The sequence below is a fragment of the Dermacentor andersoni genome, chromosome 2, assembly GCF_023375885.2.
Source record: "Dermacentor andersoni chromosome 2, qqDerAnde1_hic_scaffold, whole genome shotgun sequence".
Classification (NCBI taxonomy): domain Eukaryota; kingdom Metazoa; phylum Arthropoda; class Arachnida; order Ixodida; family Ixodidae; genus Dermacentor; species Dermacentor andersoni.
Genome location: NC_092815.1, coordinates 110,642,025 through 110,666,837, shown reverse-complemented (window position 1 = coordinate 110,666,837; position 24,813 = coordinate 110,642,025). Strand labels below are relative to the sequence as shown.

The 24,813-nt window shown below is 46.9% G+C and overlaps 1 protein-coding gene across 1 annotated transcript in view; it reads left to right on the top strand.

Annotated features, from left to right (window-relative positions):
• The first annotated feature begins 223 nt into the window (after positions 1 to 223).
• Karybeta3 (karyopherin beta 3) overlaps positions 224 to 24,813 on the top strand; it is a 74,005-nt gene continuing 49,415 nt past the window's right edge. The window contains exons 1-7 of the mRNA XM_050187920.3: positions 224 to 361; positions 9,252 to 9,525; positions 17,301 to 17,403; positions 17,609 to 17,705; positions 18,796 to 18,900; positions 19,833 to 19,958; positions 21,647 to 21,858. Coding sequence (XP_050043877.1) covers positions 281 to 361; positions 9,252 to 9,525; positions 17,301 to 17,403; positions 17,609 to 17,705; positions 18,796 to 18,900; positions 19,833 to 19,958; positions 21,647 to 21,858 — 998 coding nt within the window. The 5' untranslated portion in view covers positions 224 to 280. The remainder of the gene's footprint in view (positions 362 to 9,251; positions 9,526 to 17,300; positions 17,404 to 17,608; positions 17,706 to 18,795; positions 18,901 to 19,832; positions 19,959 to 21,646; positions 21,859 to 24,813) is intronic.

Below are 24,813 nucleotides of genomic sequence, written 5' to 3'. Positions count from 1 at the left end.
CCAACAGCCCCGAACAGTGCGGCGACTTGTCATTTTGAAAGCCATTCATCCTTTTGTCGTACTAGGTACGGCAAAAGAATACGTGCATCGTAAACGAAAAACGCCAGATGCCGCAACAATCGCAATTACGGTTTTTTTTCCGCGTAAAGCTGTTTTGCATGTGTTTTGCGGTACCGCTAGTGGTCGCGCTTTTTACACTAGGTATTTAATGAGCAATCTCTCTCATGTCTTTTGCCTCCGGTGCGCGCCGTGGCCGCACGCCGTTTGAGCAGTGCCCATCATGGAACATGAACAAGCACAGTTTAACGCACTACTTCAGAACCTGCTGAGCACAGATAATGAAACAAGAAGCAGCGCTGAGGTATGAATCGCTTTGCTACTGACGGTGTTACCTACTTTGCTTCGCTGTCATGCAAGTAACGTGGACCTGACCACGATCCTAAAGGCGGGCGCGATAAATTCTTCGGTTTAAGGAACGAAATAGTTTGTTTTATTTACCCACTGTTCCGCAATGTGCGCACCGCAACGCGACATTCGATTTATGTGTAGTCTTCTGGCCTCGTTGCGCCAGTTCTCTGAGCAGGTCATTTGCCGGATGCGAGGCGGGAAAGGAGCACGTTGTTGCGCTGCCTCCGAAATCTAAGCCTAACTGACACATCTCCGTGGTTGCGGTGTGTGTTATGTTACCTTGCATGGAATACAGTGGAGCGTTTCTCCCGATGTGGCGGTCCGATGTAACAGCACACAGTTTTGGTTTTGATCCCAGCTAGTGTTTTTCGCTGTCACGTTAATCCGCCGCCCTGTCACATTGCCCCTCCCGTCAGCTGTAGTGTATGATGCTTATGCGTCTGCGCATTGCTGAATAACGAGATCGCAAGAAGGAAGGGATGTTATGTGCGCAAAGCACACGTGGAGATGGAAAAAAAAAATAAGGGGGTGGGGAGGGAATGAGAGAGATGAGCCGTGATGGAAACCATTAAAAGATCGTGCGCAATAAACCCGAATGGTGCCGGATCGCATCCTCGCACACTGAAGACAACAGAATTATTTATACCGGCTAGTTCGCAGTATATTGACTACGAGTGTTCATATTTGCAGATGTGAACGTTTACGCTCGGTACCTCAGCCAATAGCTGTAGCTTATCAGTTTCATTGCCCGTGTGTAGTGTGGTGAAGCATCATGCAATAGCTTTTGAGGATGTGCAGCAGAGCTTTCTGCACCTGAGTTGTGCTGCCGTTATCCGGAAGAAGCTGATGCTGTAATGGCACACCCTATTGTAGGAACCCTCCCTATCTGTTTAAAATCATTTGAAAGCTTGACACGAAAGTATTCAACCTTTATCTTTTAAGATGCCCTGCAAGCTTTTGAACGAAGATATTCAGCTCGTAACAAAATTTCTTGCTTTGTGCACGGTAATGCTTAGTTTATTGTCTGTCAGGCCACACAAGCACATGGTGGAAATGAGCATTTAGCTGTTCTATGCGAAATTGTACTACCCAAAGAAAGATGATGCGCATCCAAGATCAAAACCAACTAGCCTACATGCAACCATTTATTCCACTTTGCTCAGTTGATGGCAGCAAAGGACCAAAGAGGGGGAAGTACTTTCTGTTTACAAATAATGATATCTTGCACTCGGGGGGGGGGGGGGGGGGGAGCCAATCTCTTTTTAGAAATTGAGGTTGTTATGCTTATTGCTCTGCAGCATATTGGCTGCAACCCCTAGTTATTCCCCATAATTTTTCTAGATTGTTGGGATGAAATTATATGTGAAATGCATATGCAAGAGAAAGAATAAAATAACTCTTGCAGTGCTAGAAAGGGAATGATTTCTCAACTTCAAATTTTGGTACCTCTTGCGCTGATTTTTTTTTTTCCCCCGAGTGATGAAATAGTGCACAACTATCAGGATGCAGCATACGAAATGAGTTTGAAGTGATTGCACAAGTGCCAATTCCATGACGACCCCACCTGTCTGCTTGGTTCATCACAGCTGGCCAACCAGTTGCTCTGCTTTTTGTCTACTGCATCTGTCACGAGATGCTGTCATTTAAGCGAGGCTGTATGCGATGTGTTTTCTATTCAGGCCTCCTGCGTCAGCTTTCAGGGTGGAGCAGTGCCATATAAAGAAGTCTGTGCATATGTACACAGGCTGAAAATTATTCTGTGTATGCTAGCAGGGCCTTGGCTGATGATAGAACCTCTAGATAATTGCTGTTCACAGCTGTGTGTGCAGCTCCGGCAGCAGTTTGGGAGTTGTAGTGTTCACATTAAGCTGTACAGAAGTTGGCTTAGCCATTTTCACATAATATGAATGAATGACACCTTTATTGTGAATGACACCTTTATTGGAAACGCTGGCACTTTGACCTATGTTGGGGAGCTATGGTAATTCAGGTATGGGAATGAAAGGGAGGGGTAGACAGATGGTCAGCCACATGTATGTGTGCCTCACAGTCCGAATATAATATTGAACAGCCTGGCTCACAAAAGCTTCATCTGATTTCAAGTTCATGCTTCATTTTTAAAATGTTATAGCTCCACTGGATTTATTTAAAGCTTGGCTAAAATGAGGCTTGGCATTACACTTAATCTATAGTTGGATACAACTCAAGTCTGCAGTGAAGCCCCGCCCACACCCTCATAACTGCCAGCCACTTCCTCCGCAAGGCTGCAAATAGTTCGTACTTCAAACTTTCCCTGTTACATTAATATGGCGGTAACCACAAAAATAAAATTATAAGTGCATAACTTTGTACGTTTCCATTCGTCTGTTATAGTGGAACAGTGAAAGCCTAATTCTTTATGGAATTGAAATAAAATGCTTGCTTCGCTGCAACTATTTACTGTCAAGTTTCTCTTCAGTTGGCAGTGAAGTTTCATGAGTAAAATGGGGTCAACAGTGAAATGAACAGTAGCACGGACTTTTAAAGAGTGAAATGCTCAGACTCCATACACTTTGTCCATGTCTGTTGCACACCTAATTGCTTCCGCTGATCAACAGCAGACGCTTTGGTGGTATCAAGTACGACGCCATTTTGAAATGGTCGAATGACGACGATTTTGTTTGCATCTGTGATAAGCTGGCGGAGTAACAACCCCACGTGGTCCATGTGTCTTGGTTGTCAACTGCTGTTTTTTTAAGTTGTATCGTACTATAGTCAAAGTGACTATACTTTCAGTGAAAGTGATGGTTGGTGGTGCTTTCAATCTCAGAAAGCACTCAGATTCTAAAAAAATATGTAAGTCTTTTGCTCTGTGCTTGCCAAATTTCCCACCGCTGACACTTCAGTGTGTGTATGCATCACATGTGCCAAGCACTAGGCCAATTTTGTGAATTACTAGAAGAGTGATTCATTAGATTTCATTAGTAATAGTTAGGTAGGTACAGTTATCTCTCCTTGTTCTAAAGCTTTGCGTTTTTTTAAAAATCCTCTTGAGTTGGGCTGTTGTGCTGAATTAGCTGAGAAGCTTAACTGTTTAGGGAAAAGCTGTTTAGATTTCTTTTAGCTGAGTGTACTCCTGTTTACTTGTGATAAATCTGGCAGACTGAGTGTACTTCTGTCAAACGACTTGTGATAAAGCAGGCCGTCAAAGTGCATCTATGTTGATCTTAAAACATTTCCTGTGTTTTCACAAGGAAGCTGCCAGTGAATAGGCTGTTGCAGGTGTTAATGAAGAGGCCGTGACTGTCAAGACACTTTTAAATTAACTCTTGTTATGCATGCTGCAATCTTCTGTGGAAACCAAACACAAGTCAGGCTTGCATGTGACCTACCCACTTTCGTCTCATGGAAGTTTCTGTCTGCAGGTGGTCTCTACTATATGCCCTAGCAAACAAATTTGTACTGAATCATTATTGAAAACGTAAAACTTAATGATCTTTAAATAGTGCCACCATATAAGCTTTTAGGGTACCATTATTCAGAATTGTCCATCGAAAGGAACATCAGCAATTCGGGTATAGCATAAAGTATTTGCATTTTCCTTCTACATGTTCTAGCTGTTCACTTTTGAAAGCAAATTGCTGTAATATACATTTCGAGTGAGTGTGTTCACCTCAGTTTTATTGTAAGACCAATTACCATAAAAAAAAATGTAAATAGAAAACTTATGAATTATGAAAAGTTATGAATGGTGGCCACAAAATGTTTAGCAAATTAAAACATGGGTGGGGTTAAATACTTATTAATTTTGGGCATAAAGTTGGCAAAAAAAGGAATATTACTCTAAATTGTAGGGGGCCCCAAATACCTGCCAGCACTCCCAAATTTTTTCGTAAGGTTTACAAAACCTGGTTGGTTTTACAAAAAATGAATTTTGTTCAAAGACGGGATGGGACAACGTTGATTGAAGTTATGCGAAGTTATACTGACAGAAAGGAAATTGTGATGTTACCCTAGTTGCTCTTGTGTGGCAGCCCAAGATGTATGCCAGTGGGGTACCTGTTTAGCAGACCAAATTCACATCAAAGTTGCTGAACAAAGTCATTGTGACCAAAAACTGTGTTACTTGTCAGTGTCTGCAGTTCTAGGTTTGCTGCTGCTTGTGTCCTGCACATAAAGGTAAATCATCGTTAATAAAGTGTGTATGTATCAAGCAAAATGTGTCTACTTAAGGCGGCAAACTTTTAAAAAATGCGTTATTTTCCTCTCTCCTCTCTATTGTGCCTGCGAGATTTTTATGAATTTTAAAGTTATGAACAAGGTGGAAGGCATGCAAATGTGAATTAAGGTTTATGTTGTGGGGTTGCGCGACCCTCGCGCCTCCCCTGATGTTTTTCCCGCATAGCGCGTCTCCTGTAGTGCGGCTTCGCCGCACACGCGGCGCCCGCGGCGTGGTACAAGCGCGGTGCGAGAGATGGCGCGACTGTCGCGGCGGGGTTACTCGGGCGCCGAAAGGGAAGGCGCTTGGGCTCTTTGGGTTCGGGAAGCGAGCGCGACGGACGTGCCGTGCCGCGGGTGGAGCGACCCGCTCTTTCCCGGCGGGTCGGCGCGCGGCGGAGGACGTCTCCCGCGAGCGCGCGGCGACCGATGCATCTGCGAGACCGCCTCGCGTGGCCGCCTTGGAACGCGCCACGATTCGCGTGACTATACACGCGAACGACCAGGCGTTGGGATCCAGCATGGAGCGAACATATTCGCTCGCGAGGACGCGGTGAGTCTGACTTCTAGATTTGTCGCGCGCCTATCGGCATGTTTTGGGGATATGAACTCGGCTAGCAGGCATTGATCCATGAAAGGTGCAATAAATGCCCTTGTGACTGTTTGCACTACTGTGTTGTCGTTCCTTTGTCCCAAGAGTACGGAGGAGAACCTCGTATCTCCCACATCTGGCTGCCCAACGTGGACCTCTTGGGACATCGGACGATAGAGTTAAACAGTTTTGCTTCGTTCGAGAGCTTTGTTTGAACCGAAGCGTAGGCCTAGCGTGGATTTTGATCGCTAGCGTCGGCGGCGTGCTTTCTTGAGAGAGGCGACGGTGGCGGTAGTGTGTTTGGACTTGTCAACATGCTAAGCCTTTTCGCAAGTGTTTTTTTTTAATGACATTCGTCAGTACGAGAGCCACGTGGTCTGCATCCTGGGAGAGCGAGGCTGAGTGCCCGCGGAGCAGTGGCAAGCCTGAAGCGAGTGAGTACGGAAGCCTCGTGGGTGGTCCGAATTTCTTATGTAAATAGCTTCTTCTATCTCTTTGACTCGGATGAAGTCGCGGCTCTGGGAGCCGGGTGGCCGCGGGCCACGGGTGCCACGACGGGCTGACTGGTATTGCGGCCTGGCACCGGGCGCTCCGACACCGTCTGGGACGGTGGGCGCCGTCAACTCGGATGCTGTGTGCACCGAGCGGAGTAGGACCACCTCACAGAGCTAACGTCTCCTCGCGGCTGCCTGTTTTGCGCTCATTTTGAGTGTTGTTTTTGGATGCCGGTTGTTGTCAGGGTAGCGACGCTTTAGGCCTAAGGCTTTACGAAGCTGCCTGTCGCACGTGGAGGGACACAACCTGGTGGACCGTGGCGTTGAGGTGTTGCAAGTTGCTTCCCTCATTCTAGTTAGCCTCGCACGAATTGAAATTACTCGTTCGACTCAAGAAAGCGAGCTTCGTTCACGTGAACTTAGCATCTGAGTAGCTGCCCGATCTTTTGCTAGCCGAGTTGAACATCGTACCACGTGGGCGATGCGCATGCAGAATTCCTCTCCCTTGCACTACTTTAGTGTTTGCCGAGTGTTTTGAGTGTACGCAGCGTGATTGGAGTCACCCCTGGCTGGCTGTCACCTGCACATCGTCGGCGCGGCTGCCCCGGACTACGATCGAGTCACCCCGGGCGATGGTGATGCTGTGGCCAGTTCGGCGCAGCGACTTCGGCGGCCTCCTGCATCCAGCTCACAACCCTCGGCGGCGGACAAAGGAGCCAGCGGTCACCAACAGCTACGGCGGCTCTTGCCAGCAGGGCGCGTCGGCGCGAGCGACGCTTGCTCGTACCGACTACTGCGTCGTCGTCTCCGGAGTCCTGGCCTGGAATGATGCCGTCGAGTCTGCAAAGCTGCTGCTGTGACCGGCGGACGCCAGCGGTGTACCCCAAGGACAGTCGGCTCGCATGTTATGGACAGCGTGCGGACATTTCCTCAGCGCGGCCACTGTTGCATGTACTATCTTGTTCGCGAAGCACGGGTTAATGTTAGACCGTGTGACATGTTTCGCCGGAATAAGAAGTGATTTAAGGTTGGGGGGATGTGGGGTTGCGCGACCCTCGCGCCTCCCCTGATGTTTTTCCCGCATAGCGCGTCTCCTGTAGTGCGGCTTCGCCGCACACGCGGCGCCCGCGGCGTGGTACAAGCGCGGTGCGAGAGATGGCGCGACTGTCGCGGCGGGGTTACTCGGGCGCCGAAAGGGAAGGCGCTTGGGCTCTTTGGGTTCGGGAAGCGAGCGCGACGGACGTGCCGTGCCGCGGGTGGAGCGACCCGCTCTTTCCCGGCGGGTCGGCGCGCGGCGGAGGACGTCTCCCGCGAGCGCGCGGCGACCGATGCATCTGCGAGACCGCCTCGCGTGGCCGCCTTGGAACGCGCCACGATTCGCGTGACTATACACGCGAACGACCAGGCGTTGGGATCCAGCATGGAGCGAACATATTCGCTCGCGAGGACGCGGTGAGTCTGACTTCTAGATTTGTCGCGCGCCTATCGGCATGTTTTGGGGATATGAACTCGGCTAGCAGGCATTGATCCATGAAAGGTGCAATAAATGCCCTTGTGACTGTTTGCACTACTGTGTTGTCGTTCCTTTGTCCCAAGAGTACGGAGGAGAACCTCGTATCTCCCACAATGTGAAGATTAAGTGCACATTCTCACTTTCTTCTGCAGTCAGGAGTGATGGCTCAATTTGTGCATATGTTGCGTAATTCGAAGGATCTGCCTGAATTGTTTAATCAAATTACCGCTCTTTGGCTTTAGGGCTAACTTCAGTTTGTATTGAACTTAAAAGATTATCTTGAATGCTGGAATGGAGATTTACACATACTCACTTATGCAGCACAAAAATCTGTAGCAGTACTTTTTATGGTACAGCCGATGACTTAAGTGTCCAAAAGCAAGGGACTATGATTGTTGCTGAATTTTTTTTAGCCACTAGTACTAATGTGCATAGATACTGAACATACTGTTAATAATGTATCACTGCAGTTTTCAGGATTCTTCTTTGCATAAACCTGGGTGATGGAAGAGTCCGAGCATCAACTCATAGTTGATGCGTTTTGTCTGCTTTTTTTAAAGATGCACCAGATAGAGTGCAGTATCATTGTGAGAAGCGATATTAATTTTGAGCTGAAGTGACCTTTCGAATGGTGCTGGAGGTTCATTTTGTGCTCATTGCATCTCCGCTAGCTTGGGCATGTTCCACACCATATGTGACCACGTTTGGATTACATTTAGCTGAAGGGAGGCTTTTCTTGGTAGAAAGTTAACAAATGTGATTGCGCTTTAGTTGTATTTAAAAAAAAACACACATTTTAATGTGAATAGCATCATTGGCATTGTCAGACCAGTTTTCTTTCCTTGTGTCTGACAGTTTTCGCGAAGGACCCAGAACTTACGAGAGCACCAGGGTTCTGCAAAACTATGCGATGATATCTAGCGACCCCTAGACAGGAATCGCTTCTGTTGTCTGGCTGAAGTATGCTTGTGCATGCCTAACTAATGATTTACCTAGAAAGAAACAGCTATACTTGTGACAATGCGAGGCTCCTCTCGAATGCAGTACTGCTCTACTTGGATTGCTCCCAGAATGCTCTACAAGATGCGCATTGTGCTTTGTCCATCCTAGGTGTGTGCGAATTTTTAGAGATGCACAGTGAAGGTTGCTTATCTACCGCTCATCTGACCCCTGCAAAATAATGCTATATAAACGCATTACCTGGACACACACATCATAGATGAGTTCTGCCCCAATTTTTCTTGTTTTGAAAGGCATCAGCTTCCTTTTGCCCCATGGTACCTGTTAAGTGTATTGTTGGTGTGCCATTATGACACAAAGTGGAAAAAGTACTCTAGAGTGTGTATTCCCAGTTACACTGCAGATTTTTTTGTGCATTGAAAAGTCCTTTGAGGGATAAAAGTTTGCGATTTCTAATGTCTACTGCTGTTATAGTCTTTTTCACCGTGATAGCCTTAATGTTGGTTTATCTAAAGAAGAGGAAATAACGAGTAAAGCTGGCATTCGCAACAACGCGAAGCGTCGCAAATATCTACATGCGTTGGGTGTGTGTGTGTGTGTGTGTGTGTGCACATGCATGCATGCGCACTGACCATTCCAGCTGCAACTCGAGCCAAGTGCCTGTTCTCAGCGTGGCTTGCATAACCAAGTTACCCTTTGTAATGGCTTAGTAGCTATGGCATTGTACTGACTGCTTAGCACGAGGTCGCGGGATCGAATTCCAGCCGCATTTCGATGGCGAAATGCAAGAAACGCCTGTGCGTGTGCATTGGGTGGACATTAAAGATCCCCAGGTGGTCAAAATTAATCCAGTCTCCCACTACGATGTGCCTCATAACTAGATTGTGCTTTTGGCACATAAAACCCCATAATATATATCTTGAACCAAGTTGGTGTGTTTTTGGATCAACAGTCGGTATGTTGAATAACAAAAAACTAATTCTAGTATTTGTCACCAACGGATTCCACCCTGGTAATTCTGTAAGGTTGGCAAGTCATTATGAAGCCAAAACTATAAACTCTTGTTAACGCTGACTTGCCTTTACAGACGGCCTACGATGTCATCCCTGCCAGCAACAGGGTTCTGTTCCTGCTTGGAGCCATGGGCCCCACTGCAGGACCAGAGGAGATGCGGGTGCTCGCGGCCGTGCTGCTGCGGCGCCTACTGTCAACAGAGTTTGACACCACCTTCCCTAAGCTGCCGGTCGCTAACCAGCAGCAGATCAAGGAGCAGCTACTTCAAAGCATCGAGAATGAAGCGAGCAACACAATGCGCAGACGGCTGTGCGAGTGTGCAGCTGAGCTTGCCCGCAAGCTGATTGGTATGTACCTCAAGACATCCCTGCTATGTGCATAGATGTGCACATTTAGCAGAAGGGCAGTTGTAGCATTGTTTCCTTCTAGATTGCCACGGTAATCTTTAGCTTTTCATGCCTGCCCCTCTTTATATGACTCTCTCTTTCTCCATACTTCTGTACGTTCTCAGTCTTGTACTGTTGACTTCTGTTAATTCGACCCTGATGAGAATTATGAAATTGATTGAATTGTCCGGCAGGTTGAATTGAACAAGTTGCAGAAAAAAAACAAAACCGAAATGCACTGTTGACTTATTTGGTAGTATTTTACAGGTTCTAACTGGAAAAGGCCCCCAAAGCAAATGCGCGCCCACTTGATGTGACAAGAGTGGAAAACTGGCATAGAAATGACATTAAAGCACCTAAACAGTGTAGAAATCCAACGCACATCCGAGCTTCTAGCAAGGAAAATGGACGAGGGTCTGATATGTGTTGCACAATGGCGGCCGGTTTCCTAAACTCAACTTTACCACAATACATCCCCATTGTGCGGTAAAGCATACAAACGTGAAAGCAGTTTTGGTATTGTCTGATTGCACTGTGCAAGCAATTTTTGACCCATTCGTCATGAAAAAAGAAAAAAGTGTAAGAATTGGGTAAATATCATAATCAGGCACTGTGAGCTGTAGTTATGGCTTGAAAATCTTCCTAGGCCAGGCTGAAAATAGCCGTTTTCTGTGGGAAAAGATGTGTGTTCAACACAGTCACTGTCCCATAAACACTGTCGAGGCAGACACTGTCACTAAAGGGCCTAGTGGCATACCTGCCAACTCTTCAGAATTTTCCGTAAAATGTAAGAATTTCAAGCAGTTTTACCATTATACGAATTTTGCTTAAAATTTTACGGAAAACATTTTATTTGCGAAAAAAAAGAAGACGTGAAAATGTTGCGAAACTATACCCTGGCACCTTGTGCTGCCACCAGCAGCTGCAAGGTTGTAGTGACATCTGTCGTCTACCAGGGGGGTCACGAATCCATATTCAAAACTCGATAGGGCCGACACGGCGCCTCTAGTGCCTCCTCAAAGCTGTTGCCATGCTGTTGCCTTTGTACGTGCGGGCGCATGGGTTTGGATGTAAGTCAGCTTCAGTGACTGCAGTGTTGGCCTCACCTTTTGTGTGACTCGCTGCCGCGTCGGACGCAGTGTGACACCGGCGTGTAGCGGCATTGCAGTGCGATGGCTGGCTCAAAGCCCTGACAGTACTTCCAAGTGGTTTTGAAATTGTACACAGCAAAATTTCTGTGCTTCGTGTCGTCGAATAGAGGGGAGAGGTTTGGATTCTGCAACACGTGTGCGTGTGATGTGAACATCTTGCAATGGCGGAAAGTCTGACATCAAAGTCCACATAGCTTCGAAAAAGCATCAGGGATACGTGCAAGCCACGGACAGCCAGCCACGGACAGCCGGCCGAGCCTAGCAAGTTTTGTATGCAGCAACAACGACCTTGGTGTGATTTGTGCAGAATGCCTCTTCACAGCATTTTTAGTTCAATGCAACATCCCACCGAGTGTCAGTGATCGTGCCGGACCGCTTTTCCTGAAGATGTTCCCGAAGTGTGAAGAAGCGAAACGCTACGCCTGTGGACAAACAAAGATGAGGTCAATTGTTCGGGAAATGGCCGCCAACGCGGAGACTCCTTTGCTGGATGCCCTGAAACAGCAAGTATTTTTGATCGATATGGATGGCAGTAACAATAGGGATACGCAGCTTTACCCTATTGTTGCAACATATTTCGTTAAAGAAACAAGCAGAGTTGAAAGCCGCCTTCTCAGGACAATCCAAAGGGAAGCGACGGGTCGCAAGATTGCAAATCTGGTTCTGGACGAGATGAAGTTTCGGAATTTGCCTGTTGGAAACCTGTTGGCTATATGTTCGGACACTGCAAATGTCATGATCGGCAAGAAAAACTACTGTATTGAGAGAGGCTCAACCAGGTTTGATCGGGGTTGGTTGCCCACGCCATCTCATCAACTTGGTCGCCCAAAAAGAAGCTTCATGTCTTCCTGTAAAGGTTGATGAGGCTTTGGTTGACATCTTTTTTTACCTAGAGAAAAGCTCTGAAAGTTCTGAAAAGTGCATGACGCTGAGGTCAGAAAGATAATGAAGCATTCGCCAACACGTTAGATGTCATTGGGAAAGTGTTTGAAGAGGCTGCTCGACCAATGGAAACCACTACTAAGCTTTTTTTTATCCGAAACAAAAGCAGTGCAATAAGCAGATCTTGTTTTTGGAGTCATACCAAATTCCAAAGACTTACTCTCAAACCCCCAAGAACCCCGCACCGACCCCAAAGTCTGCTACACTTCTTTACAAGACTGCTGCAGGCCTCAGGGAAAAAAACCTCCGACGGCGATGAACTCTCGCTAAAGAGGAAAGGAGCGCATTCTGGACCTCAAGCAAGAAAACTGAAACTTCATACCAAGGATTCTAGGGAAGCCAGCCATGTGACCCGTGAGGAGCGCCTGTTTTACTTTTTTGTCATCGGAGCTAAACAAGGCATGCTATCTTTTTCTCCAAAATGTTATACCGCTTTTTTGAGAAAGCAAACTGCCTTCTTCAGGCACAGGCTTCTCAGATTCATGTACTGAGGGGCCTCTTAAGCCGCCTTTTCGAGGATCTCCTGACTAGATTTGTGCGCCCAGGTGTTGTCAAGGCATGTCATTAATTGCTGGAAGTTGACTATGGAGCTGTAGAGAACTAGAAAGGTGATGAAGATGTAGTCACTGGCAGCACAACCTACTCTGTGGTTGAGACACTGAGCTGCATTGAGAGAGAGCAGTTCTTCTCTGCTATATGTCGGTACTTAACGGAAGCATGCAATTACATTCGTCACAAATTCTTGCTAGGAGACGTCAATCTCAAGATGGCTGAAGTTGCTCAAGTAGAAGCTCTGGAAACTGCTTCATTCAACAGCGTACGTCATTTCATAATGGCGTTCCCTGCAATCCTACCCCAGCAGAGTGGCGAATCAAAAGAAGAAGCAATCGACGCACTTAAAGTCGAGTTTGCCAACTTGCAAGCATATCAGGTTCCAGCCGACATATTGAATGAGGCAAGGTGTGACATGCAGTGGTCGCAATTAGTAAGCGTTCGAAGTGTCAACGGATTGCTCACGTTCCACATAATTTCAATGGTTATGCTGGGTATTCTCTCCATTCCCCACAGCAATGCTGAATGTGAGAGAATACAGTCAACGACCGATTTTTCGGACCCTCAAGGGAATGTAAAAACGTCCGAAAATTCAGGCAGTCCAAAAAAATGAATGCATGCAAAAAAATGCACCCTTTTTATTTTTTTCTCAGACCTAGAGGTAAAGGGCGAAGTAACAGGCTTCCGAAACCCTGCCACAGCATCAGTGAAGTGGCTATAAAAAGAGGCGTTCAAAAACTCTGTATGCAACCGGCTGCCGGTTTATTATGTACATGTGCATCGTCAGGCAGCCGGTGTTATTGCTGCAGTGGCTTGAAGAACTTGTTGATTGTTGTTTTGACGGCGTTCCACTTGCATGCGATCATATTCGCCTCGATCTGAGCAAGGGTCATGTCAGCACTGTACACCGATGAAAGAGTTAACAGTGCTCGCGTCAACTCGGCGCTTGTAGGTGGCGCAGGCATTGGCTCCTCATTTTCAACATCGGAGTCTTCTGAATCCCCCACAACTCGACGGACTATTTCCTCGGCAGTCAGTTCTGCGCGGAAGTCGAGCTCGTTGTCAGTGTCAACAAACTGTTCAAAAGTTCTTTCCGTGGGTATGGAAACCCCAGCAGAGCGGAGGTCGTTGATCACGTCCGACGGTACTGCTTTCTGCGCTTCGATGCCATCGGCGAGGATGACGAAGACGGAGTGGGCGCCATCGAAGGCAAGCGAAATCCTCAAGTTGCGAACAGTGGAGTTCGCTGACGAGCGTCGAAGCACCTAGGCCTAGCGTCGCAGAGCACACTTGACACAACAGACAACCACACACCACGCTAGCCAAAACGTGGCCTGCGCAAACAAACAAACAAAATGGCGCCGCTCCGAAAACTCCGCCGGAGGCGGAAGTGCGGCGATGAACATAGCCAGCGTGGCCAGACCAAATCGGTGTGTGACGACTAGATTCGGCTAGTTGTGGTTCAAAGCGGTGATATGCTTCGGCTGCAAGTGGATTTCCTTCTCAAGGGAGCTGCACGAGGAGCCAAAAGACCTTCCGTCCGGAAAATTGGACTGCGGGGGGTTCGAGCGTCCGAAACTTCAGATGTCCTTATACATTGATTCTATGGGGCTCGTGGCGGTGCCGCGAAGACGGCCGAAATATCAGGCATGTCCGAAAATTTGGGCGTCTGAAAATTCATTCGTTGACTGTATTCAGCACTGTGAACAAAACTCGAGTGGAGTTTCACTCATCTGTGTGTGAGAAAACACTCGAAAGTCTGCTGATGATCAAGGGGCACCAGAATGGTACTTTCTTTGAGCAAACCTGCACGGAGAAGTTTCTGCAGCAGGCAAAATTGGCAACAGCAAAATCATTGCAAAAATAAATTGTGCCCCAATGGAGTTTTCGCTCTTTACTCTCCAAGACACCAATTTCACTTGCGGTTGTGAAAACATGAGTAAGGTTGTCGCAAAAAGTAAATCCCTTAAAAAAGAAAAGAGTGCTGCCGCGCAAACCCTTTTCCTGCCGCGATAGTTTCATGAATTTCCAAATCTTCAGGTTGGCAGGTATGCCATTGGGGTCACCACGGGTTTCAAGTGTGTGTGCGCATGCTGACTGGTCAAGTTCGAATTATCCGGCAAAGGCCAACTAAAACACATCAACTTTGAAACAAACTTCATGGCATGCGCCTCTGTGTATGTACAGTTACGAATACGTAAACTGCAGAGAGGTGTGGCAATAATTACTAATCGTTGGCATCCGTTATGTATTGGAAAAGTCCTACAGTCAAATCTCGATAACTTAAACTTGAAGGGGCCTGAAAATTTGTGTGAATTAAAAGGGGCACTTGTTCTTGAAGTACTCGTGCACCATAGCACGATGCACGAATGGTGCGAATCGTGAAATATTGCGGCGCGCAAGCACACAGTGAGCAAAGACTGTGAAGCTGCTCGCGCCGGCCAATGCTCGCTTCCCAATAACAGCAAAAACCGAAACAGGGAGCGGGCTAAGCTGGTGAAGAGGCGGGTGTGGAGGTGGGCGCTTGTGGGGACCATCAAAGGTGAGAGAGTTACAAGGGAATTCAGAGGCAGGGCGAGGGGACGCAGTTGTAAGGAGGGGCAGGAGGGAATCAGATTTGCTTTCCCGCTAGCTTCATGGATGGCGCTGCCGTATTTACACGATTGTAAGTCGACTCGAATGTAAGTCGACCCCCCCATATCGCGTGACCGAAAAATAAAAAATAAAAATAAGAGAGCACACCCGAGGGCGCATTCGATAACGAAAATTTATTAGTAGCTGACATGGTCACTGGGCTACTCGTCTTCACTAGTGCTGCCATCGTCATCGTTGCTGCGGTCCTACAGCGCGTCGTGGTCCAGCGAAATTTCAAATTTGGCAAACTACCACACCAGGACATATTGCAGAACAGCAGCCCACGCCAAATGCACCCAACTACACGCAGCCGTCAGGGAGGCTCTTTTGACAGGTCCGGTTGGCGTAATTTCGCAGTCTTCTGCCACCAGCCACTCGTACTCGCAGCGGAGCAGAACCTTAAAATTAAGGCTAAGGTCCAGGCTTGTTTCATGACCACGTCGCACTTCACTGGCAGGGACCGATCACGGATTTCAGCGACGTACGCCGCAAGCTTAGCCTACAGCTCCGGAAAGCGTCCAGACTTTGGCACGTGGGAAATTTCTCACTTGTCGTCACAGGTGAAAATTTCGCTTTGCTGCAGTCGCCACTCTCGCACCACCCGTTTTGAAACATGGAAATTGCGGCCCGCTGTGCAGTGATTTGTTTCTTCGGTGTAAAGGATGGCAGCCCTCTTGAACGCTGCTGTGAACGAGTGCCGACCGATTAGTGGGCCTGGAGCACTCATGACGACTGGGGAAGCATAGAAGTAGCACGTAGCCGGCAGTCAAGTGGAACACGTCAAACCAATACCATGCCAATACCAATGCCTTCAAACTGAGAAAGAGAAACCAGCGAGCGGTGTCTGCTCTTCCATGAACTACCGATACTCCCCGCAAGCGCCGCCGTTCTGAGGGTGCCGCCGCAAATGGGAACAGCGGCGCTTCCATCAACTATCGACACCCCCCCCATGAGTGTTGCATGCACTGTAAAACTCTCAAAAATGTTGAAAAACCCTTCCGAAAAGCGAACAAACACGCGGGATAGCGAAAGGATACGGGTAGGACCATAGAGCAAACATAAAATTCTAACTACATTGAAGCTCCCGTTGGTATCGCTTTTTTTTGGCTAGGTCATGTTTCGGTTTCGATTGTAAGTCGACCCCCCAACTTCAGACTTCCAAATTTAAAAAAGGGGTCGACTTACAATCGTGTAAATACGGTAATTACCTCTGCCACCTAACACTGCCACAGCAGAGTTGCCGAGGCCAGACTAGGCCTCCGCCACTGCTTCCCTCTGCGTGCTCGCATGCTTTTTCCCTCGTCTGCTCACAGATTGGCGCTGCGTTTACGTTGTTCCTCCTGTCTTATGAAGATGACGAAGTCATTGCCACTGACCATAATCATGTTGGTGTGGTCCCTTCTGTTGTGGCGTTGCCGCATGCAAAAGATAAAAATGAAGTACAGGGTGTCACTTTTGCGTCCTTGTATTCAGGATCCGTCTTGTTGTACAGAATCGGATGTGGCGCACTTCCTCCGACAACCTTTTCATTGGTACATCTCTATTTAGACTTGTCATTGTAAAAAAAAGTCACAGTTTCGCTTGAAATGCGAAGCATCAATTGTGATAGCAAATTAGTGGACAGCTATATGAAGCAAGAATAGTAGTTTTATTGGCCATATAAACTTGTAAACATAGTCATACTAATTAAATTAACAAGCATCGTGTCACGCACACACAGGCAAACATGAACACATCCTACTCGATGACTGCTGAAACTTGCTGCCAAAACGCTGGTGTGAGGAAATGCGGCAACAGCAGCGAGCGAAGTGTAATTCGTGCTGTACTGAGAACGCACGGCATGCACAAAGCTACAAGCCTCTGACGCATCTAGACTGCCCCCAACATAGATTGCTTTCAAGATACAACCTCGTGACCTCGCGCAGTAGCCACGTGCGCAATTGCAGCCAGAGTAGAACCCCCCCTATCCCCCATCCCTCGCAACGTTGGGGGCCTTGCGCATGACTGAAGACGGCATGCTCCCTCCCCACTCCGTCTCTTTCACATGGGCTCCCCTCTCATGCTTTTGCTCACACATACTGCGTAGGACGCGCGGCGATGGTGTTATTGCCCTTGGACTTTATACAGAACCTCTCGCGCCTCGTTGAGGGCTCTCCTAAACTTTTCCTCTGTGGCGGGGTCGGCATAATGCTGACAGGGGGCGCCGCCACGTCATTTGGCGCACTGCTGTGAGCATTGTCGAAGCGCAATATGTTTGAATTAACCGTCGCAAATGCTTGCGCGTTATAATTACTGGGCTTTTTTTGCCCATTGGAATGCACATAACTTTGATGAGACCACAGCATCAGTTCGAATAAACTGGAAGTTTGAATTAAATATGTTCAAATTACAGAGATTCGATTGCATTTCCTTACAGTGATTGTAGAGTCTGCCATTTTTGGCTGCTCTTGTTTACAGATGATGATGCCAACAACCACTGGCCAGAGTTTCTCAGGTTCCTGTTCCAATGTGCCAGCTCCTCCAACCCTGTGCTCAGAGAATCAGCCCTGCAGATATTCACGTAAGCAGTTTAGCCAAAGAGTTCTGTTACTGATTGTGAATCTAATTTCACTTTGCGGTACCTTTGTCATGCTTGTGCAGCTGGTTCAATCCTGCATATTAACACGCACTGCTTTATCTTTTTTTATGAGGGCCCTGCACAAGGCTGTTTCAGCCCATGCTTTAATGCAACATGCATAGTGATCCTGTGCCTTCTTTCTTGATAGATCTGTTCCTGGAATATTTGGAAACCAGCAGAGTCGCTACCTGGAAATGATCCACCAGATGCTGGTGCAAAGTTTGGCCGACTCCAGCAATGCCAGTGTGAGTTAGTCTCCAGTGCTGCGTTGTGCCAGGCAGGATTTTTTGTTTCTGTGCTGCCCACTAGTCAACTCATTGTAGATGCACTAAAAGAGATAGTTAATTTACTCAGCTTGCTTTGTTTGGAAGTAGATAATTGTAAGTGGTAACTTATAAGGAAGGTTCACTTACCTGATCTATCTTGTGGCTCTGTTTCTGTACGGGTTCTCTAGCTACACATATCAATATCAGGAGGGTGTGGAGGATTGTTTCATTTTGTCTGAAAATGCAGAGCAGGCCACTAGCCTGAATGTGATGGTAATTTCTGCTGCAGCTGTGCTCTTTAGATTCTGTGTGCTCTGTCATGTTGTGTTCTGCTTGGGCAACAGCAGCAGAGGTCTGTTTAAAAAGGAAATATTAAAGGACCACTATTGCAGCGGGGGCTTGGAAAGCTTGTCATTGGAACTTTCCATACTTGCAGCAGTTATTTCTGGAAGAGTGTGAAAATATTTAAAGCGGAATTATTTCACCTGTGGACTTTCGTCATAAGTGTATGGACATCGGCAATATTGATAAAGAGCAATGGCGATAGCAAGAGCAGTGGGGAGCCCTTTCGCGACCTTGAAGCAGCGTTGCAACCTGCTCTTGTGGGTAATGAATGGCTGCAGTGTGCGCAAGCCATCCATGTTTGCAGACAGCAAAATTGTGACACGCACTTTGTTAATTTTTTCTCCAACATACAGCTCTTCATATGCAATGTCTTGTTTGGAGCAACTACCGTAACAGTGCTGCTTAATGGGCATTGAGTATTTATGATGGTGTAAAAAGTGATTGTGGCTCGGTTAACAGAAGCAAACTTGCAGTGATGGGGCACACTGATATTTTGAATGTGCCGGTGATGGGAATTCGATATGCATGTGGGACAGCACTTTATTTTTTCATGGGGTTTCATAGGATACTTGTACGACTGTTTGATGATATAGACAATAAGTTAGCATACCCAGGTTATTTATCTGGGATCAACTGTATTGTAAGAAAAAGCTGCTCTTGTTTCTCCTTAGCATTGTGCCGTTTGTGAGTAGCACTTCTTAGTGGTGACATTCTTTCTGTGCAGGTTCAATTTGCTGCTGTCAAGGCCATCATTGCTTTTCTCCTTGTACATGAAAAGGAAGTGGCCATTCAACGACTGTTCGTGGACTCTCTGCCTGCAATGCTCCAGGTGAGTTGGCTATGAAAGACCAGGTTTGGATAGTGTGTAAAGCACTTTACCGTGGATCGTCAATCGCAGATGTCTCAAATGTGTGGCCCTCCCCAACTATTAATTCGTCCCAGCTAAGTTGTCCAAGTTCGTGCAACTCCCTGCCGTAGAGTACGCCAGCCTTACCTGCTAGAAGCGGCAGTGCTGTGTATGCAGCCTTATGTGACCTTCAGATCCAGAGCTCTGATATAAACCGACATTATTTCTTGGTAAGTTGCAGGGAGCTGACAGGCTCATACAAAATCCCATGCCCATTAGGGGTGTCATCTTTGGTAAACGTCGTAAGCAGGTATGACATTTGCTTCAGAAGGCAATCAGCTGCAGAAAGTTTCACACACCCTGGCAATCCCTGCAACCACACGGTGCCGAAAACTGTCATAGACTTTGGTTATTGAAATTCAGCACAAACACAAGGGACAAAGAAGAAAATGCAAAGATGAGTGCATTTCCTTCTTTGTTTCTTGTGTTTGGGCTGTATTTTCGTAACCGTGAATCCAACGTTCCTATAGCCCAGTCATTGTCGTGTACTATGTACATAGTGAAAGTATAGAAAGGCAGCCCACCCTCAAATTAAGCCCTGACACACGCTTGCATCTGTCTATAAAGACTCCTGCAATCAAGGTGTGTGCCAATTCTAGGGTAAGCCAGGTTATCGCTCCCTAATGGCTTAGGGAGGGATACAAAGCAAAATGTCGTTACTTCAAACACAAGTAGCCTAGCTGTACCGGTATTTTTTTTAGAAACATACTCGAAGGACATTTCCTGTGAGCAGCCTAAGAATTTCAACTTGTGATCAAAACTTTAAACTAAATGTGATGTAGGGCATCTCTTGATGACATGTAACCATTCATTGTGGTTAGTGTTTACTGAAATGACTGGCCGACTGTGCGCAGGTGGTGTCTCTAAGCATAGAGGGCTTGGAAGACGACAGTGTGCTGAAGTGCTTCGTCGACCTGGCCGAGGCTTGTCCACGCTTCTTTCGGCCCCATTTGGACAGCCTCATGCAAGTGTTCCTGAGGGTAAGCCATTTTCTTTGACTCATTGTAATCACAGCTCTACAAGCATAACAGCTGTGAGTTGGAAACTTAAAGTGCCGTGCTCACACGGGCTGTACAGCGTTGAGGTGTGGCATTCCAAAACATGATGGTTTCAGCCAAATGCCTGAATTTGACTATAAGCAAACAGGGATGAGAGGCTTGACATTCATTAGCTCATGGGCATGGTGTAGTAAGACAAATATTGATTTTGTAAAATTTTGCAAGATCACTTTCGTGGGAGCGCAAAGGAAGTTTCTGGGCTTGTACTTGGTCAAGAACCATGCCAGTATGTGCTTTGGCCTTTGGCTTTTATAGTATCAACCTTTTGTAGTTCGTTCCTAAAGTATGGCATTTGCTCTATGCCCTTGCAGTGTTATTTGCCATATTGCAGTTCCCCGCAAGTTGACTTCCTGCTTACTGTCTCTTTATAGCCTGGGTTATTTGTTTGGTTAATGAAACATTGTGTGGCTGGTGGCTCTATTTAACATGTAAGAGTTATGATTGCTAAAAACTGAAATGGAGCCGTAGCCTTTTCAAGCACAAAACATGCCTTGTTTTTCTTTCCTGTAGCATTGAATTAAAGTTAACACTTCTTATTATCCACCAAGAGGATCTGCTGCATACCGTATTTACTCGCATAATGATCGCACTCGCGTAATGATCGCACCCCTAAATTTTGTCGTCAAAATTAGATTTTTTTTCTTTCACATGTAATGATCGCACCCTGAACTTGTTGCAGTGATATGACGTGTGCAAAGTCTAGGTAATGATGATCGCGCCTACCATTTGCCAAATGCTATGCGACCGACTCTTGAAGGTATGCCAAGCGGTCTGCACGCAGCCAACATTCTTAAGCAGGTGCCCCATTTCATTCTTTTCATCGCTTTCCGCACTTCCATGAAAAAAAAAAGCTACAACCAAGCATATTTAGCGCCAGCAAAACAAGGACGGAAGGGAGACGACACCACAATGGCAATGCTACAACCAAACTTGCCTCGGCTTTATTATTTGTAGGCTTCATAATGGTTTTGGTCAACAACAACAACATAAAGGGTGCCTTTCGGGCACGCAACAAATCGCGAGCGGCAACGATAGTGGCCACGTTTACACTGATACGTTAGCAGTCTACCCTATTTTTACGAAAAAGTGCGATCATTATGCGACTAAATACAGTAGTTCATTCCGCCATATGAGGGAGCTAATCTCTTCCTGGAGGGCACAATAAAATTTTAAAGGGCCCCTCACCAGTTTCTGGCATTGCATGCAAGTGCGGCACGTAGATCATGCAGTGGCGATCGTGCCCGCAAAGTATGAGATAACTCTGTGACGTGAAAACGGTTGAAATTTCAAATAGAAGGCCTTGTGCCTGTCCTCTTGAGGGAGCTGTGCCTCGAGCGAGCGATGTAACAGGGCAGTTCATTTCTTCTACCTCCTCTAATTATGAACCAATTTGAACAATTATTTTGGTATAACGCTTCCTAGCAATCGGCGCCTTACAACTTCTAGTGTATAAACAATATTTGCAATGGGGCCTCACGAGGGGTTCTGTGAGGATTTCATGTTGCTTGGAGTATAGACCCAAAAGTTGCATTGAGTGTGGCATGAGCCAGTAGATCCTCAAAGATAGGTGGCAGTTATGGGGGTCTTACTCCTGCATTTTTCGAGTGCAGGTGACTGGGGAGCCCTCGGTGCCCGACACATGGCGGCACCTATGCCTGGAGACAATGGTGACGCTGGCGGAGAGTGCACCGGCCATGGTCCGCAAACTGGCTGGCAGGCATGTGGCCGTGCTTGTTCCCCAGCTGTTGCACATGATGGTCCAATTGGAGGAGGAACCCGACTGGGCCGTCCAGGACGAAGTCCTTGACGAGGACCACGACAGGTGCTGTGGCATTTTTCAGTGCTGGCTGATTGGTACGGCCTAGTCTCAAGGCATGTAATGTTAAAGGGGAGTTTGTCTTGTCTTAGGATATCTTTATGTTGGTAGTCTGCTGTAGCACTTTATGCATAATTTAATTGGTGACACTAGTGAAGCTATTACTGCAGTATGTTCATTTCACAATAAAAACAGCTGTTAAAATTTTTTGTCCTGCTGAACATGCAATTTCCAATCGCATTGTACTGGTTGACCTGACATTGTCGTAATTACCGAAGTGTTTTGGGACTGAGTGTAGCAATGCAGACGGCACCACTAAATTGACAGTAGCAGTTCCAGCAGTGGTGCGCTAGAACTTGACATAAATTGTACATACTGTATTTATGCATGATAGCCTGCATCAAAGTTTTTAAAAATTTTACAGTAAAGTGGGATTGCAGGTTACACGCAAATTTTGCCTTGAAGTGTGGCTTCACAGCAGTGCGCATCGCGCTACCGTGAAGAGCCACACAATAAAGGGATACTGAACAAAATATGAAAAAATGAGGCAAGCATAGAAATTCGACTCGGAGGATAAGACTGTTGTGATATGCAGCGTTTATTTCACATATTTTTATATGGATGGCTCTATTTTTGAAGGATTGTGAAGGCGTGCTGGCTGCACGCCAGCACACGTGGGGCTGCGCGCTGACTGCCATGATGTCATGTGTGTCGGCTTGCAGCAGTAGCAGTAACCATAGAGTTTCCTACAATAATTACTAGAGGGAACTTTGGCGTTGCAATTGTTCAGCCACCACGGGAATGATGAGGATGGATTTGTCTGATGTTCGCACTTGTGTGTTCAGATGTTCTTGTGGCTTTATTTTGCTTTTTATGCCTTCATTGTCGTAAATTTCGGAGCAATCTATACTTTTCGATGTGCAGAAGACACTTTGAACAGGCACAAACACTACTACAGTCGACTCCCGTTAAGGGGGGACATGGGTTGTGGAGATTATTACCTGCATCTTATGGCCAAATCTGATGAAAATATACAAGCTTACTTAGTTTTTCGTGCTGATTTCAAATATGCAATAATCTTTCTTGTAGGTTCATTAGTTCAGGAGATTGACGGTGCTGCCACTCTATTGTTTCCGGAGACAATGGAAAAAAAACTGCTCAGCAGAAAGTGAATATTATTGCATAGCTAGATACTCTAATGTGCAATAACTGCAATGCTGCAAAAAGTTTTCAAATGACATTTTAATTAGCCATTCTGCAGGTGATCAAAATTCTTTCCTTGACCTAAGGCTACCACACCAAAAGAAAATTCATAGAATGGAAATATACATACACACACATTTGAAATTCTGCTCTCAGCACTTTGTAATATGTAAATTAGGCTTTCTGCTAAAGAAAGAATTAGTGCTCTAGCTGTTCTAGATCATGAGTTATCACTTCGACAGTCTAGTGAAGTGACCCAAAAACATGTTTTGAGAAAAGTGAGAAAACGTGCAAAACCCTACTTTATTTACAAATTTACAGCTGTAACAGCTCAGTAGGCACCAGGCATGTAGTCCTGCTGACTCCCAGCCCCGGTGTGCCGCTTTTTGAGGGACTGGCGCAAATTTTCTGATGCTTTGCATTTCTTGGCTGATGCTGTCATTTGACGCCTATCTTTCTCGGCCATGAGGGTGTGACTTTGCTCGCTCGGATTTAGACATAGTTCTTTCATTATGTCCTTTGAGGCCCTTGCCCTTGCACACAACGATGTTCCCAGTATGACCCACGTTCAGTTCGGCGTAAAGTTCGCGAACCGACCGCGCGCAGTCGCTCGTCAGATTACGCGCAGTCGCTCGTCAGATTACGCGCCGCGCGATCGGCCGCTGGCGTCAACTTCGTCTTCACGTAGCTCTGGCATGTTTTCGTGTGAAGAGCCCAACGGCTGATGCCCATCAACGAGACAAACGTCATTGAACGCGGTCTGTCGGTTCTCCGTTGCCTGCATGGCACGCGTAGCCAAAACGTTCACAGCAAAGGGTTTCATTCGTTCAGCACTGTGAACGCGCGGCGAGCTCCACACCGACGCAATCTCTCCACAATTTGCGCACATAAAACGCAGCTTCACAGCGAGTCCGTATTCCCGCTCGTCTCGGACGATTTATAAGGCACCACTGCAGATGTTGCAGTTCGCAAATGTTAATAAAGTGTTCACGGCACTCAAATCCACAATCGTAAACGTAGTCCCATCAGGCGGGCGAAGTGCATCGGTACTGTCACCCACAAGCCTGTTTCACATGATGCGATTTTCGTCGCACCGGAAGTGCGATGTCCGTCGTTTGCGATGAAAATCGCAGTCGCAGTGCCGACCCCCAGATTTTCTGCTCCGACCAACCGGTTGGTCGCACAGTCGCACCGTCGCACCGATCGCTGCGATTTTCCGTCGAAATTGCGTGGAGAGCTGTCAACGGAGCTATTTCGCCGGTTTGTTTTGGAAAATGGCGTCTTGCACGACAAGTGCAATGCGCGGAGACGTGGATCGTCGAATTCGGTACGTACGCGAAGGGAGAATAAAAAAACTTGTACCGCAGATTGCATTCTCCGATTGCTTTTCGCATTCTCCGATTGCGATTTCTTCCATAGGATTACAGTTGCCGACTGTTTATTCTCGGACCTCACGGGGACTGCGAAAATGTCCGAATAAACAGGTGTCCGAAAAAGCAGATTAAGGAAAAAAAAATAAAATCCTTTATTTCCACGCACTTATTTGGGCTCGGCAGTAGGCTTGAATAAATTGTGAATGCGCCGTTGCACGCTGTTCCGTTTACGCGCAATCAGATAAGGCTGAATCTCGGGAGAGGGCCGTACGGTCACTATAGGCTGCTGAAAGCACAGTCACTGCTTGTACACGCTCCGCATGCGACGGCAGCGTAGCACATGGTGCGTCATCTTCCGACTGTCAGTACAGCGGTGTGAGCACCT